Source organism: Osmerus mordax, chromosome 7 (assembly GCF_038355195.1).
Source record: "Osmerus mordax isolate fOsmMor3 chromosome 7, fOsmMor3.pri, whole genome shotgun sequence".
NCBI classification, from domain to species: Eukaryota; Metazoa; Chordata; class Actinopteri; order Osmeriformes; family Osmeridae; genus Osmerus; species Osmerus mordax.
In genome coordinates, this window is record NC_090056.1 from 16,548,452 (window position 1) to 16,561,129 (window position 12,678).

Genomic DNA, 12,678 nt, shown 5'->3' on the forward strand with positions numbered 1-12,678 from the left:
GGTAGCATTCCTGTTGGGTATGACCTCAGCCAAACATAACAGAGACGGCCATGTTTGAATGGATGCAGAGGAGCTTATTAAATATAGAGGGAGCTGGTGGCTAAGCCGGGCTGGCGGGGCGTGGAGTCCTAGTCATGAGGCAGCATGGCTCACCAGCATTGTTCCAGGGAGACTCAGTCACACAGCAGACAAGAGACCAGATCAGGGGCTTTTTGGAAAGGCTGGCCCCCTAAGTTTACTGATCCTAAAATTAAAGAGCACAAGGAATGCAATAATGGAACCATGGGGGGGGAGGGGAGCCGGTCCTGCTGTCTGTGTTCTTGCTTGTACCCCCCCCCCCCCCCCCCCCTTCTCTCCTCCCAGCCAGCCCCTGAGGGGGCGCTGGCGCCCTGCGCTGCACGTGTCACTTCCTGCCGGGGCGGGATCTCAGCGGGGGGTCGGCGGAGTGGGCGGTCTTGCCGCGAGGTGAAACCTGCCAACGTTGGACGCCCCGGAGGGTGACGCCGTGATCCGCTCATCCAACCCGGGCCCGGCCCAGCTCTTCTCCCGGGTCCAATGCAGCTCCATGAGCCACCCCCCCACCCCCCCCGCCTCGCCAGCTCCTCGGACAAATACATCCTCTTTCAACTCCCCCTCCTGCTTCTCTCCCTCCCAAAACCGCTTTCCCGTCCTTCCCTGGCGAGGGGCACATACCTGGGAGCTGATGACATCAAACCCCAGGCTCTGGAGCCGTGGTTGTGGAGCGGAGAGCAGCCCAGCTGACTGGCCCCCTGGGGGGGCCCAGAACAGAGGCCCTTTGACAAGTCAAGCCCCCTCAGTCTGCTGCAGCTTCTAATTTGCAGTCGGCAGGTGGTTAGATTTCACCCCCCCTTGAATAAGCCCTTTCCAGGCTCTCCATTACACTGGATGAGAAGGGAGGGAGGGCAGATTTGCTGCACTGTTTGAGTATGACAAGATCAGCGACTGTGGCTGTCCGCCTCATGCAGAGAGCGGAGAGACCAGCTCCTTCACACCATCACCATAATGGCATCGTTCATCCCCAAACACGATGCTTTTGGAACTTGTGTCTTTTGTCATCGATTGGAATCATACGTGCGAAGACTGTCTTGTGAAGCAAGTCTTGTGGAGTCTAGACTGATATGTGAAGCCAGACGGGAGAATGGGAGAATCTGTCAGTGAGATGAGGAGCCTTTTCTCTGTTCCTGAGGGTCTGAGTCCACAGCCTACCAGGGGCAGTGTGGAGGAGCAGCAGTCGGGAGGGGGGGAGGGGTATACATTCAATCTGTCTGTATACAAGGACACAGGAAAACATACCAACAGCATAAAAGTTGGGAGTTGGGAGTCAGATGGCTGAGCGGTGAGGGAGTCGGGCTAGTAATCTGAAGGTTGCTAGTTCGATTCCCAGCCGTGCCAAATGACGTTGTGTCCTTGGGCAAGGCACTTCACCCTACTTGCTTCAGGGAGAATGTCCCTGTACTTACTGTAAGTCGCTCTGGATAAGAGCGTCTGCTAAATGACTAAATGTAAATGTAAAAGCTTTGGATTTGGTAGCCAAAACAATCTGCTGTGCCAACAGACCTCACGCCACGTAGGACCACAGGAACAGAACTCTGATTGGTGGAGAGGATGGCGTACTGTGCTTCGATGCCACATGTGTTTGGGATATACTCCAGCCACACACACACACTCACACACAGAGAGATCCCCTCGGGGCTCATGGTGTCTACAGTGCGAGGTGCCAGCTGTCCAATCCCCCCCCCCACCCCCAATCCCTTAAAGAGAGCAGGCAGAAAAGTGGAGTCTTTAGAGACCCGTCTATGTTCAGAATCTTGTGTCTTCTGAGACCTGTCTGTCTGTCTTCAGAAACATGTCTGTCTGTCTTCAGAAACGTGTCTTAAGAGACCTGTCTTCAGAAACATTTGTCTTCAGAAACATGTGTCTTCAGAAACCTGTCTGTCTGTCTTCAGAAACGTGTCTTCAGAAACATATGTCTTCAGAAACATGTGTCTTCAGAAACCTGCCTGTCTGTCTTCAGAAACGTGTCTTCAGAAACGTGTCTTCAGAAACGTGTCTTCAGAAACACATGTCTTCAGAAACATATGTCTTCAGAAACATGTGTCTTCAGAAACATATGTCTTCAGAAACATGTGTCTTCAGAAACATGTCTTCAGAAACGTGTTTTCAGAAACATGTCTGTCTGTCTTCAGGCGACACCCCACCACTCTTCTGCCTCGTCTCTCTGAATCCCAGGCTTGGTGAGGACCATGCAGCGTGCTGCGCCATCAAGCTCCGTCTGACAATAAACAGCCTGCTTTGGTCATGGAAGCCATGTTGTGTGGAGAGTGGAGAGAGCGAGGGAGGGGGGGGGGGGGGCAGGTGGTTTCTATTAGCTCCATTTTAAACCCCCAGTCAGAGAGGAGGAGACAGAGAAGTGTCATGGCAGCCAGATGGGATAAGGATGTGTGTGGGGGCAGTGGAGTACACTGCAAGTCTCACTGCGTGTGTGTGTGTGTGTATGTGTAGGATGTGTGTGTATGTGTAGGATGTGTGTGTGTGTATGTGTAGGATGTGTGTGTGTATGTGTAGGATGTGTGTGTGTGTATGTATGTGTAGGATGTGTGTTTGTGTGTGTGTGAGTGTGTGTGCCCTTTTCTTGTAAATGTGCGTGCATGCACACGTGCGGCGTGTGTGTGTGTGTCTGCTACTACGGTGTCATCTATTGATCCCCTCTTGTGTATAATCTCCTGTGTGGATCCATAAGCTGGGCCAGTACTGTGGAGGAGACTCACCAAGCTCCAGAGAAGCAGGCTGGAGGGGGCAATACTCAAAGCTCTGATCGATCTCCCAAGTCTGCCTGGGTCTTGCCGCAACACACACACACACACTTCCCTCCATAAGCCTGCCATACAAATGGTCTCCTTCTTTGCGGCACACTGTAAGGCACTCACACACTCACGCACGCACACACACACACACACTTTGTGAGACAGAAGTCGTCATGTATCCCCATAGCCTCTCTGCCTCTTTCTCAACCCACTCTCTCCCCTATCCAATCAATGCACACTAAGCCGCCTGGAGAGGGAGAGCGAGAGAGAGAGAGAGAGAGAGAGAGAGAGAGAGAGAGAGAGAGCGCGAGAGAGAGCGAGAGAGAGCGCGAGAGAGAGCGAGAGAGAGCGCGAGAGAGAGAGAGAGAGAGAGAGAGAGAGCGAGAGAGAGAGAGCGAGAGAGAGAGAGAGAGAGAGAGAGAGAGAGAGAGAGAGAGAGAGGACGCTTCCATCTTCCAGGGATAAAAAAGCTAAGCAGCTAGACAGGGGATCTGTGTGCAGGGTTTCAATATAGTTCTCTTATTATCTTCACAAAGTCATATATGTTTGTCAGGCTCTTGTGACAAAAGCAATTAAAGAGGTGTTTCTGTGCTCTCTGTCTCTCTCCATCATCCCCCCTCTCCCCCCCCCCCCCCCCCCCTCGCTCTCTGTCTAGGTCTGTGTAAATCCCTCTCAGAGGGTGGTCAGTTTTACATATTGTGTGTCACTAGACGAGTATAAAGGGATTTAACATTTAGCAAAGCATAATCCATTCCAGGCTTTGTGCCTGCTTAAGCCACGCAAACCAAATCTGATTGCTGTAAGGCTGCTGCAAATGACCAGGCAGGAAGATAAAAATACACACACACAGGGACACACACACGAAAAAACACGGAAACAAACACACACACAAAGACACACACAATACAATACAGAGCTGAGTTCTTCACCTCGACAATAACCCGAGCAGACAGCTTGAGGTCAGTCTCCACAGTGAGGGATGTCTGTGTTGACAATAGGAGGTAAATGACACACTACTGGACAGCCCTCGGAGTTACAGACCTCATCCAGGCTCCCCATCTTTAATCCAAAGCTTTGTCCTTATTAAGGCAACACACAAAGAGAACGGCCATCAATGTTCTGCTGGGCCACATTAGTCTCATCAGCTTTGACCAAATTGCTAATTGAAAAGAGAAAAGAAACTGGAAAACTGGTCTGACCAATCAGAAAGCATAAACATCTGACGTTGTTTGCTTAAAACACGTTCAGATAATAAAAAATAGACGCTCCCTGGCTAACACGCCCGGACGGGTTTGTTTATGTGCCTCCTGAATGTTTAATTGAAGTGACTGACTGCTTCCGCTGGTCACCGCTTCACTGACTAGGACACAAACCAGAGCTGCTCTCTCCCTCTCCATATATCTCTCTCCCTCTATCCATCACTCCCTTTCTCTCTCGCTCGCTCTCTCTCTCTTCTCCCTCTCTTTATTAAACATTAAATGCAGAGAGAAAAGGTTCAATGGAGTCCATGTCAGGGGAACAACGAGGCTTCACTTTCCTGTGTCAGCGCGACAGCTCTTTCAAGGACCTCCCTGATACCGGCAGAGAGATCATTCAGCCAACGAGATGACACACTGCTAGGGGGTGGGGTGGAGGAGGGGGCTCGGCGTGTTCCACTGCACCTACTTGAGGGCAGCACATCTCTTTAGCGGAAGATGAGCGATGGGGGGAGGCGGAATGTTCTAGTAGGAGAAGGAAGGCAGGCTAACATCGTCCGGTTGTAATTTCCTATGTCTTTGCGTTAAACTGCTAAGCATTGTGACCGCACCGCTGCGTCACTCCCTGACCTTTCCCCACTGCCTGCAAGATAAATGAACGACACAGCAGTGATGATTTGGGCCCACGGGCTCCGGGCTGCTGTGGAGAGATCAGGGGAGAGAGGAGGGGAAAGAGAGGGATTGGCTAGATAGCGTTAGCTCACTGCCTTCCACTCGCTTCCCAGTGTTGACATTTCCCCCCTTCAGTCTGGTGTACAACCAATTTATAAACAGTGGGTGAGGGAGAGGCCATGTTTACAGCCTGGGAAAAGGTTACGTCTCTTTAAAGCCTTGATGTGTGTGTGTGTGTGTGTGTGTGTTTGCGGGTGGGGTGTAATATAGATCTCATACAGTACCTCTGCGCTCTCCAGGAAACAAGTTTATACATTTTCATCATAGAACAGCGACCGTGCGACGTACTACTGTACAATGGGTATGAGGCCCTGGGGATTACTAAAGCTGGTTTATTTGAAATCTGCAGCTATCCAAAGATCTAGGACTGACACTCGTGTATTAGTTGGGAAGCTAAGCGTAAACCGCCTGAAAACATTTGCCGTATAATATTTGGCCTGTGTGTGACAGCATTGGATGGCTGGGGGGACGGGGGACGGTTTAAAGGTGATTTAATCACTTTAGCCGAAAGCACCAAGATTAGAAATCTGTATTTGGTGACAACACAGCGCTCCGAAAGTACCTCTTAAATGAGCCATCACAATGATCATACATGGTGTGAATCAATAGAAACCCAACTCGTACTCACCACCAGGTCTGTAAACAATGTCGTCCTCTGTGATGAAGGAGGTGATCTCTCCGTTCTCCGTGCGCTCGTAGCGCGACTTCTTCTTGGGCATCTTCTTCTTGCCCTTCTTCCCCAGCTCCTCGGTGGCGGCGCCGCCGGCGTTCTCGTTGTCGTCGTCCTCGCTGTGGTCGCTCTCGGCGTAGTTCTTGGCGCCGCCGCCCTCCAGCGTGCAGCTGCGGCGGGGCCGCGCGCTCTCGGCCTCGCCGCGGGTCTTGTCCCGCTTGTCTGGCCGCTCTCTGTCCCGGTCCCTGTCCCTCTCCTTCTCTTTGTCTTTGTCGGCCGTCATGATTCGCCACGTACCTTCCTCAGTCCTCTCACGGCTGGGCCTCCGTGAAAGGTAGACTGTGAGCCTGGGCTTCAGTCTTCTGAATTTACCGGTCAAATCCAGGGAAAATTCGGCCACACCAACAACCCCAGCGTTTCAGAAGAGCTGGAGATAAGGACAAAGAGAGGCAGGGATAAGCGACACGCTACCACGTCACTGACACTATACATGCATGAAAGGGATTTGAACCCAAGCAGGGCAGATTCACAAGAAATATTAAGCGTTTTTTTGTTTTAATCGTTTTTTTGATCCCTTCTGAATTTCATCTCTGCTGTTTGATCGTTCTGGCCTGTAGATACATTTGAATGAATGGTAGGGGGAAAGAAAAATAATGACGGTGACGAAAGCCTTTCGATTAGCCAATAGATGTCAGGCAATGAGCTGTGCTGGCTGTCCTTAACCTCAGAGTAATTGTTAGCACTCTCCTCCACAGCCTGCCAAGTATTCTCAGGAGGGCCCTGAACACTTCCATGAAAAGAACACAACCTTCAAGCTGCCTTTTCTACCGCTCGCCTCGTTGCTGAGAAGAAGAAGAGAGAGGAAAAGAAAGAGAGAGAAAGAGAGGAATAGAAAGAGAGAGAGACAGAGAGCAATAGAAAGAGAGAGAGAGAGCAAGAGAGAGGCGCTACATGTATTCTCACACAATGACCTAAACAGGATTCCCCACTGTATTATCTTCAAAAGGGGCTCTGTTGCTGCTCACGGTTGAGTATATCAGGCTTACAGGCTGTGGGATTCCTCAGGAAAGGCCATGTCTAGCTGGGCCTTTTCAGCATTGTGCTGCTGGACTCCTCCTTGACAATGCCTCAGGAGAGCCGTTTAGCAGGTGGGGTTGAAATGGGCTCAGTGTAGCTCGCTAACCACAGCCCTGTGTGTGTGTGTGTGTGTGTGTGTGTGTATGTGTGTGTAATTGCATTCTGTGCATTCTGGCTGAGGGGAGTACTCCACCCCAGCTATGTAGCTACGGCTAACCATCATCTCCATGCTAATGTGGACTGACAGCTCTGGAGGAGAGAACATGGCAATCCACTGGCAGGGAGGCAGCTGAGAGAAAGCCAGTGATTTAACACGGCTAACTGCTACGGTTAGCCAGCCATCATCATTCAGCCAAAATAGAGAGCTACCAAATAGCCTCTCAGGCTACCATTGTAATAATAAAACAGTCCTGAAGCTCTCCCAGACAGGATGCCTGAGAGCAGGCCGCCTGAAGTACACTGCTACTACACACAGGCAGGTTCTCACTTACTTGCCAGTGTTTGCTTTCACCCCCCTACTACAGATTAACTAGAAATAGCTATTACAGCCCCCTGAGGGGCCAGACCTGGCAATCAGCACCACAGTTAGCGCCGCCGCAACGGCAGCTTTAGCCTGGGACAGCCAGGGAGAGGGAGGCTGAGGTGAAAATTGTACTGTGTGTTTGTGAGGAGCCCCGTTTCATGTTTGTGAAGGTTATGAAGAGAACAGGGAGAGAGATGGAGACAGACAGAGAGAGGGGGGGATGGCTGTTGGCAGGCGAGGCGAGGGGCTTGACAACGGCGGTCCTCGACGGCGGCCTGTCAACTAGTGAGGAGCCGCCAACTGACAGGGCAGCTGCTCTTGTCGTCAGCTTCAACACAAACACCAGGGCTGATTACACTGCGCCGTCGTCACGGCCCTATTAATCACCTAATGATGAGTTACCACGGCGACCGCTGGGCCGTTTCCGTGCGTGTGCACGCGCAGACTCACAAGCACACACGCTCTCTCTCTCTCTCTCTGGGGTTATCTTGCACGCAGCCACACACACACACTCCTCACCACTCGGCCAAAATACATATCACACCCCTCTGTTGTATACATACACAGCCTAGAGGTGTGAGGGATGGCAAAATATTGACTGAGGTATTATTTGATACCAGAGCTCTAATCCTCGCTCTGCTGGACCTCCTGAGTCTAAGCACTGCGTCCTGCTCGGATCACGCTCCCTCAATCAAAAACCTAGCAGCGTTCAGGAAGCGTTCAAACGAAAAGGCTGCTCTCGGCGGATGTGCTGAGACTGCTTCTCTCTGTCTGAGCACCTTAAAAACGAGGGAATTCAAATCAAATCAAGAAAGGGAAACCAGGAGTCAAGTGACTCCAGCCAAAAGCGTGAGCCGCGGAGATGGAGGAAATGAAACGGAGTAACGTATCGCTGTTTAATGAGTGTAGAAGCCACCGCTCAGTCGCTGCCGCCGCGGCTAACAAAGCGCTAGCCTCAACCGCCACCTGGCCTGTGAATAATGCTGTGGAGGGCCAGGTGAGGCTTGCAGCTATTACCCATCAATCACGGGGGCAGGACCCTTTGAAAGATACCAGCTGTCTTAATGGAAAAGAGAAGAGGCGGGGCGGGGGTTGCGGCTCTAGGGAAGGCTGGCCGAAGGCAGCTAGCCTGATCTAACATTAGTGCAATGGGGTGGAGGGCTAGCAGCCAGCCGTGCCTGGGCAAAATACATTTCTCTTTTCCAAACGCGTCTAAATTAGACCTTTGGCCTGAGAACCGCACAGTTCGGTCTCTATTAACACATCATCCCCCACAATGGCCACACAGCAGGTCTCCATTACAAACACTAAGGTTTTTTTTTCTGGTCTCCCCCCCTCCCTTTTTTCTCACTCCATCCTTCTCTCTTTCCCTTTCTCCACTGAGCTTTTAAGGAACCATGTTTTATTCATTCAAATCACTCCCACATTACTCAAATACACATTCGCATTCTCTCTGTGCTTGCCATCAAAACCTAGCTCCGGATAAACACCCAATTGGCCAGGTTGAGCCGAGATGAAAAGCTACTGGGGAGGCACGGCAACAAGGCTTCTCTAATGGACTAATTGATTATTAAGGGTTATGAACTGTTTGATGATTCAAGTTGCAGGCACATGAAGTAAAAGGCAGGAATGTGTGCTTTTTCTGGGCCAGTCGTGTAGAAACAACACAGTACCTGAGGAAAAACGAGAGCCAAAATAGTGCTATCGAGACCCGACGATTGAGACAGACGACTCGAGAGCTTATTCAATCAGAGAATTATGAAGCAGCCAAGTATTTGATTGGCCAGGATGAGGCAGGCTTTGCAGAGGGATTGCATTAAACACTCACACGAATACTGATTAGTAGAACAATATTAGCACGATCACACATGCAGAGGTAACGGTGACTGAACCTGACACGAATCAAACCGTAGATCCTCCGTCACTGCTCATGGCCATCAGGATGTTCATATAGCCCAGAACACGTTATGTCAGTTTCAACACTTTACCTCAGACTAATCTAAGCTGATATCCAACCTCCTGAAACACCAGCACAATGAAAGCCTCTGCTGGAGGCAGGAGAGGCAGGGAGGGGGGGCACTTCAGAGGGTATTCTCAGTGGTCTCTCTCCCTCTCTCTCTACAGCTCCCTGTGCTTTGTGTTACCTGGTGAATCATAGCCTGTTTTCTTCTCTGAGCGCCCCTCTCCCTCTCCCTCCCCCCTCTCTCTCGCTCTCTCTCTCCTCCTTTGGTTCTCCTCTGGCAGGGCAAAGACACTTGTCTGCTCCACTTGTTCCTTGAATTCACTGACGACCAACCGTCTTCCTGCCTCGGCAGGCTCTACATTCTCTGAAGCCCTATTTATAGTCTCCATACAGTATGTTGGTTCAGAGGTAGCAGAGGTGCAGGGGTTGATAGCTGGAGGCGTTAAAACATACAACATTTATACATGCCTTGAGACTACTGAAGTAAAGGAAAATGTCTTCTTTTTTTCTACATAGATGGTAAACCAAGAAAATATATGGAACAGCAACATAACCATTAAAGCTAGAGCAAAAATATATATATATATATCACGTGGATATATCACAACTGCCAACAGTAGTGGGAACCACAACAAGGTTTTTGGAGCTCCACCCAGGCTAAAGCATTTCTTCAGTAAACTTCTAGCCCCTAAATCTCCTTTCCCCTCAGTGTGTGGCTCTCAGAGATTCAAACAGCCCTGAGGGAACAGCTTCACAGCTCAGCACCTCCATTATCAGCAGCTTGGATTTCCCAGACTAATACCAGGTTGCCTACTACAGAACATCTCTCACCCGATTTGTCTGACTGGACCATAACCTCTGTTAGCTATTTTCAGCCGGCTACCTTTGACACCGCTCCTGAGGAGAATGACAGTGTTGTCAGTTGTGGCACTTCACATTTCAGTAAAAGATGGGGGTCTCACATAGTCGTGGGTAGTGAAGCTATTTGTCTAGAGAATGGGAGGTCGGTGACAGAAACCAACGCTTGGTGAAATCTGACTACCTTTTAATTACCTTTCAGCAGAGAACTGGGAGCAGGCTTTGTAACATGAAGAAGTCTGATCTAAAGAGCTTTTAACTATCTTTGTGGGACTCCTTTGACAGGAAATAAGGGCTATGGTTGGAAGATTTGAAAACAGGTGTGCTTGAATTATACAATGGAAACACCTTCACATCAAAACAGCGTAGCGTGGTTCTAGAACCGTACGTTGCTTATGCAAAAGATTCATGTTACAAAACTACCAAGCTATTTTATCACTGCTAGAAGACAAGTCAAGTCTACCTTTCTCTTAAAGGAACCCCTGAAAGGCTTAGCTCTCACACTGGAGAAAAAAGGAGAAGGAACTATTTTTGTTTGCTAATCAGATATGGAGCATATTTATCGCCTAATCTTTTTTTTGGGGGGGGGGGGGGTTGTTTTTAGTTACCCTAGTGTACGTCGTACAGGAAGACTCATGAGATTTTGAATATTCAAGGTGTCAATCTCTCACCATTTTCTTAGCTCCTCAGCTCTTAAAGTAGATCCCAGAAACAAAGCCATTAGGTCAGCACGCAAAACTATTTTTCCGCCTAAATTATTTATCTATCTGGTGGTGCCCTCCCCTCCAATCCTTGAGCAGATGGCAGGGGTGGGGTAAGGGGGGTGGGGGCACAAGCCCCGCATTCAAAAACACACACTCAACTAACACACAAACCGCGACCGGGGCTAAAAGCACCTCCACCCTAGATACCACAGGATGGTATTACCTCTAATTAGGGAGGGCTTTTGTTTTGGGGGACGGGGGACGAGCAGGCTGCTCCTGGAGCTGCTAACCTCCACCACCACCACCAGGCAACTGGCTTCAAAAAACACAACTAGACTATTTAGGAACAACATCCTTTGTCTGTAGGCCAGCCTCCCAGCTAATTTCAGGCCTGTCTCCACCAAACTAGCACCAGCCCAGAATGCCTAAAAGGCAAGGATGCGATCGCTACAATTACACTGAAAATGAACATTTCCTGTTTGTTTTATTAGGGAGGGGGGGGGGGGGGAGGGGAGGGGGTCAGGGAGAAAAGGGAGCAGAGAAAGCGCTCACTTAGGACAGTGTTCACTGTTGGTGCATGTCGTGCCCCATCTCTGGGCAGTGGAGTGGGGATGGGCATCAGAGGAGAGAGCACCCTGTGCTGGGCTTGTGAGGGGATGACATGAATCATGGGTCTGTGAGATCTCTGCAGGCTCCCACAGCCCTTTAAACTATAGCCACAGACAAGGCCACGTTGTAAATATCATTCTGAAAGAGTTTCCTTTCAGTCCAAAAAAAGCTGCCTGTGGAGGTGGGGGTAGGATGAGCAGGGTGGTGGGGGTAGGATGAGCAGAGTGGTGGGGGTAGGATGAGCAGGGTGGTGGGGGTAGGATGAGCAGGGTGGTGGGGGTAGGATGAGCAGGGTGGTGGGGGTAGGATGAGCAGGGTGGTGGGGGTAGGATGAGCAGGGTGGTGGGGGTAGGGTGAGCAGGGTGGTGGGGGTAGGATGAGCAGGGTGGAGGGGGTAGGATGAGCAGGGTGGTGGGGGTAGGATGAGCAGGGTGGTGGGGGTAGGATGAGCAGGGTGGTGGGGGTAGGATGAGCAGGGTGGTGGGGGTAGGATGAGCAGGGTGGTGGGGGTAGGGTGAGCAGGGTGGTGGGGATAGGATGAGCAGGGTGGTGGGGGTAGGATGAGCAGGGTGGTGGGGGGTAGGATGAGCAGGGTGGTGGGGGTAGGATGAGCAGGGTGGTGGGGGTAGGATGAGAAGGGTGGTGGGGGTAGGATGAGCAGGGTGGTGGGGGTAGGATGAGCAGGGTGGTGGGGGTAGGGTGAGCAGGGTGGTGGGGTAGGATGAGCAGGGTGGTGGGGGTAGGGTGGTGGGGGTAGGGTGAGCAGGGTGGTGGGGGTAGGATGAGCAGGGTGGTGGGGGTAGGATGAGCAGGGTGGTGGGGGGTAGGGTGAGCAGGGTGGTGGGGGTAGGGTGAGCAGGGTGGTGGGGGTTAATGAAAGCGCTGCTGGAACAGGCAGGATCTGAGCTCTGAGTCTCCCTATCCTCTCAGGACAACTCATAAAACATGCATTGACTGGGACTGTAACAGCAGCAGCATTTTAGCGCAACCAACACAGTGTGCAAACACACGCAAACACACACATGCAGACACACAGGCACAAACACACACATGCAGAAACACGCAAACACACAGATGCATAATTATACACAACACACCGACATGGGTTACACAATTATGGTTACATAGTTGTGCCAAGCCGAAAATCCACGCATAGTGACACAAGCACATTCACAAACAAACCTAAAAATACATTGATGGTGAAAGGAGAATCAGGCGTTCAAAGCACACCCCAGAGCCAGGGTCCCAGAACAGGGTTTGGGTGGAGGAGAAACAGTGTCGTTTCTGTTTGGCGTACAGTAGCGATCAACAGATTAACTCTGCCTGTTCATGTGTGAAATGGAGACTTGATCCCTAACTGATAGTATGCTTTGCCTACCGCACACAACCTGCATCTTTTTTCATCATTTCATAATGCCCAACAACTGTCATGTATCGCATTACACATCACATCCCTCAATGTGCACTCTGTGGACCAAGACAAAAAAAGAAAAAAAGAAGACCTTTCGGTTCACAACACAG

General features: G+C 50.7%; 1 protein-coding gene across 5 annotated transcripts in view; it reads right to left on the minus strand.

Annotated features, from left to right (window-relative positions):
* Positions 1-12,678, minus strand: part of rerea (arginine-glutamic acid dipeptide (RE) repeats a) — a 121,175-nt gene that overhangs the window by 59,360 nt on the left and 49,137 nt on the right. For all 5 annotated transcript variants that reach the window (XM_067239613.1, XM_067239612.1, XM_067239610.1 and 2 more), the window contains one exon: positions 5,382-5,850. In XM_067239613.1, coding sequence (XP_067095714.1) covers positions 5,382-5,706 — 325 coding nt within the window. In that variant the 5' untranslated portion in view covers positions 5,707-5,850. The remainder of the gene's footprint in view (positions 1-5,381; positions 5,851-12,678) is intronic.